The 4,195-nt window shown below is 41.1% G+C and overlaps 1 protein-coding gene across 1 annotated transcript in view; it reads right to left on the reverse strand.

Moving 5' to 3' along the window:
• Nucleotides 1–1,334: 1,334 nt before the first annotated feature.
• Nucleotides 1,335–4,195, reverse strand: part of LOC122255853 (uncharacterized) — a 7,943-nt gene continuing 5,082 nt past the window's right edge. Inside the window, exons 8-12 of the mRNA XM_043020212.2 lie at nucleotides 3,457–3,593; nucleotides 2,819–2,920; nucleotides 2,232–2,380; nucleotides 1,654–1,828; nucleotides 1,335–1,490 (exon numbers count right to left, since the gene is read on the reverse strand). Coding sequence (XP_042876146.2) covers nucleotides 1,655–1,828; nucleotides 2,232–2,380; nucleotides 2,819–2,920; nucleotides 3,457–3,593 — 562 coding nt within the window. The 3' untranslated portion in view covers nucleotides 1,335–1,490; nucleotide 1,654. The remainder of the gene's footprint in view (nucleotides 1,491–1,653; nucleotides 1,829–2,231; nucleotides 2,381–2,818; nucleotides 2,921–3,456; nucleotides 3,594–4,195) is intronic.

Here is a 4,195-nt window from a genome sequence, read left to right on the forward strand (position 1 = left end):
TAATCCATCCTCTGAATAAGACACAGTATAGATGTCGAGCTTTGCAACTCTTAGTGTTGATCATCCTCTTCCTTCCCCAACCAAGTTGTGTCAGTAAGTTTCTAAATCATAGATTCTCATATTTCTTTCTGAAATGTAGTATATCTACTTAATGAGTGACTATAACAAGTACTCACAAGTATATATGAAGTGTTCTTATTATACTATATGTTGGCATTTACGACTAAAAATTTTAAGTAATTTTACTGCAAAAATGACTATGCTAAGAAAGTGAAGATATTCCTCCGGCAATATGTCCTCCTACAGTAACAGTTACAAGACAAGAAAATACGGTTAAGTTGCAATTAGCAAATTATTCAACAGACTTTACATATGCATAACCACACACACACTCAAACACACACACATGCATAGCCACACACAAACACACACACATGCATAGCCACACACAAACACACACACATGCATAGCCACACACAAACACACACACATGCATAGCAACACACAAACACACACACTCAAACAGACACACATGCATAGCCATACACAAACACACACACTCAAGCACACGCACAAGCACAAGCCCATCTCTTTATCTGTCTTTCTATTCATCTCTGCTGACAAATAATTACACGGGGACTGCACAAGCTAACCGCCATTTTGGTAGTCTACGCACATTGCTTCGAATCATATATTGAAAAGCATAAAACAAAACAAAGGATCCCCGCTTGGGATCCCTTGCCTTAAATTAGCCCCCCCCCCATCTCCGGCACACACACCGACTCCCTCTCCCCCCTCCCCCCTACAAAGTGGCCCCCTCTATCCCCACCCCTATAGACACCCAGGAAAGAGACGGTGGGGAAAAAATTGGAATATATTTCTGTAAGCACCTATGCATGCTATCTATTTTGCTAGCTTCAGTATAGTTTGTTCGCATGTTTACACTATCTGAGGAAAAGTTCCTTTTTCATAAATCATTTGTTTCATTATAGTTATCATTATGATAACGTCGTCTTAGATATATATGTTTTCACAACTAATTACCTTTTTTCTCTTTTTTATCACGTTTATCATCATCATAATCATTACCATCATCCTCATCAACATCATCATAATTATCATCATTGTCAGTATCATGACTGTCATGATTATCATTATTATTACCATTATTATTATTATCATTATCACTATTATTGCCATTACTGCTGTGTCATCATTATCAGTAATATCATATACACACATATGTATATGCGTTTGTGTGTGTTTCTTACTTTTTCTTTTATGGTTTGTCTTTCGTTCTTTTCGTTATAGAAAGGGCACACAAGAAACAATCATTTTAAGCTGCAATCAGTATAATTTCAATGGCTATATATTAGAGGCTACAAAAAGAACACGAGACTAATCGAGTGTTGGTCTTCCGTCTTGAATGCGTTACACGTGACTGATGACTGGCTATGCTCTTCTTCCTTACTCTTTCAACCAGTTTCACTCTGCGAACAAAATAGGCACGAATTAGGCACTTCCAAACAGGTATTTTTCTTTCATGCGGTATAATTTCGATCCCATCAGAAGGAAAATGTCAAAAAAAGGGAATAAAGAGAAGAAAAAAACAAAAGAGAATCGAGCGACGAGACGCCATTTTCCATGCCTTACCTTAGACCAAGAGTCTGATTGAATTCTTGACCATGAGTTCGAGCCAGAAAAGATGTGTCTGAGTGAGAGTAAAAGCCATGGGGATATTGGAGTTCGGGTCGACGACAGGTCCCACCCCGGTGACTTGGACGCGACCTGTCCTCGGGTTCTGGTCTACGGCCACGGATATCTCAGCCTGGGGAAAGAAGGTGTTTACGTCTCTCATTGGCCGTCCGGCTGAGCACAGGTCATTTGGGACAAAGTGAAATCTGTTGACTTTGGATGGAAGTCGGATATACAAAGTTATGTGTGAATAGTTGATTATATATATATATATATATATATATATATATATATGTGTGTGTGTGTGTGTGTGTGTGTGTGTGTGTGTGTGTGTGTGTGTATACATATATATGAATAATGTATGTTTATAATATGTATATATATATATATGTAAACACACACATATATATGAATAATCATCTATTTATTCATAAAGATGAATAGATAGACACATAGAGAAACATCGGCGGGCGCTATCTGGTCGGCAACAAGCTCGAAATCCCGACCAGAGGAGATGCAACCCCGAACCCCGTTACCTCGTCGAAAGGCCTCAGCACGCAGAGATGGTGTCTGGTGAGGACATCGATCAGCGTGCTGGGCCGGGAGCTCCGAAGGGCGCGGAGGCTCTCGAAGCACAGGAGAGAACCGAGTGTCTTGGAGTTGACCCAGGCGTAGGACCTCACGCCTGCGCGGGAAAGAGCAATGGAGGTTTTGTTTACGCGTCTTTCAACAGCCTTTTTTTTTTTTTTTTTTTTTTTTTTTGTCTATTGTCTCTTTCTTTTCTAAGATGTTGGATATATTCTTAGATATAGGTAAGTATTTTGCTGGCTAGGTAGGTTTACAATTTCTCACCCTCTCTTACTCTCTCTCTCCACACAGGTACACATACAAAGTGTACATATATATACATAGCAACATGCATACATACACACACATATATGTGTATATATATATATATATATATATATATAGAGAGAGAGAGAGAGAGAGAGAGAGAGAGAGAGAGAGAGAGAGAGAGAGAGAGAGAGAGAGAAAGAGCATTAACAATTCGACAGATAGACCAGACATAATAACGCCAGAAGTGTGCCTTGGACATCCCAAGAAACAACAAGATTATCCTCACCTCCTCCCACGGCGTCCTCGAATCCCACAAGCGTCGTGGTGCTTTCGCTTATGGGATTGACTGTGTCTAGGATTCCGGGCAGACAGGCTGGTTGCACCTCGTCTGGGAAGGAAGGTACAGCAGGTTAGAGAGCGAGGAGCTTGAAATAGATTCTTTATCGATGAATTTAGATAACAGATTTACCCTATTCGTTAGGTTAGGTTAGGTGCTGTTTGAAATAACGAGGGCATTGAGCTAATTCCGTGCTGGATGTGGGTTATTGTGCAGTTTAATGGTATTTTGTCTCCATGGAAATATAGTTTTTGTTAAGTTCTCAAAATGTAGTTCTAAATCGTTCATTGCAGTATTTGAGCCTTCTTGCCATATGCACGAATTGTTAACTTGGTGTATGTGCTGAATAATCTTTTACTTTTCCATTAGTAAAATGTTGTTTAAATGAATAGATAGACTGATAAATGAATGGGTGAATAAACAATAGTGATAACATTTATAATAACAACAATAACGATAACATCAGTAATTATTACCACTTTCATCATTATGACTACCAACATCATTACCATTATCATTCCAGCAATAACAAAATAACAAACATAATAACAAACACAATGGCAATAATGACAATAGAAGATACTAACCGTTAAAGAACAGAGGCTCAGCAGTCATCAGGATGCCGATATTGTGGCCATTATTGAGGTCATCATCGCTCGTCAGTGTAGGATGGACCCATCTGTTGGCGATTCTCTGTTGCGTGCTTTTCAAGAGGACGTGGTCACTGGAGGTCAAGGGAGAGAGAGGCAATGAATCACGCCCATCGTGCCAAAGGTAAAGGTAACGATTAACGATTGAGAGGGGGGGGGAAATGGTCACTGGAGGTCAAGGGAGAGAGAGGCAATGGATCACGCCCATCGTGTCAGAGGTAAAGGTAACGATTAACGATTGAGAGGGGGGGGACAATGGTCACTGGAGGTCAAGGGAGAGAGAGGCAATGAATCACGCCCATCGTGTCAAAGGTAAAGGTAACGATTAACGATTGAGAGGGGCGGGAAATGGTCACTGGAGGTCAAGGGAGAGAGAGGCAATGAATCACGCCCATCGTGCCAAAGGTAAAGGTAACGATTAACGATTGAGAGGGGGGGGGGGGAATGGTCACTGGAGGTCAAGGGAGAGAGAGGCAATGAATCACGCCAATCGTGCCAAAGGTAAAGGTAACGATTAACGATTGAGAGGGGCGGGAAATGGTCACTGGAGGTCAAGGGAGAGAGAGGCAATGAATCACGCCCATCGTGCCAAAGGTAAAGGTAACGATTAACGATTGAGAGGGGCGGGAAATGGTCACTGGAGGTCAAGGGAGAGAGAGGCAATGAATCACGCCCA

The sequence above is a fragment of the Penaeus japonicus genome, unplaced genomic scaffold (genome assembly GCF_977035675.1).
Source record: "Penaeus japonicus unplaced genomic scaffold, GWHDUDI00000001_assembly GWHDUDI00000005, whole genome shotgun sequence".
Taxonomy (NCBI): domain Eukaryota; kingdom Metazoa; phylum Arthropoda; class Malacostraca; order Decapoda; family Penaeidae; genus Penaeus; species Penaeus japonicus.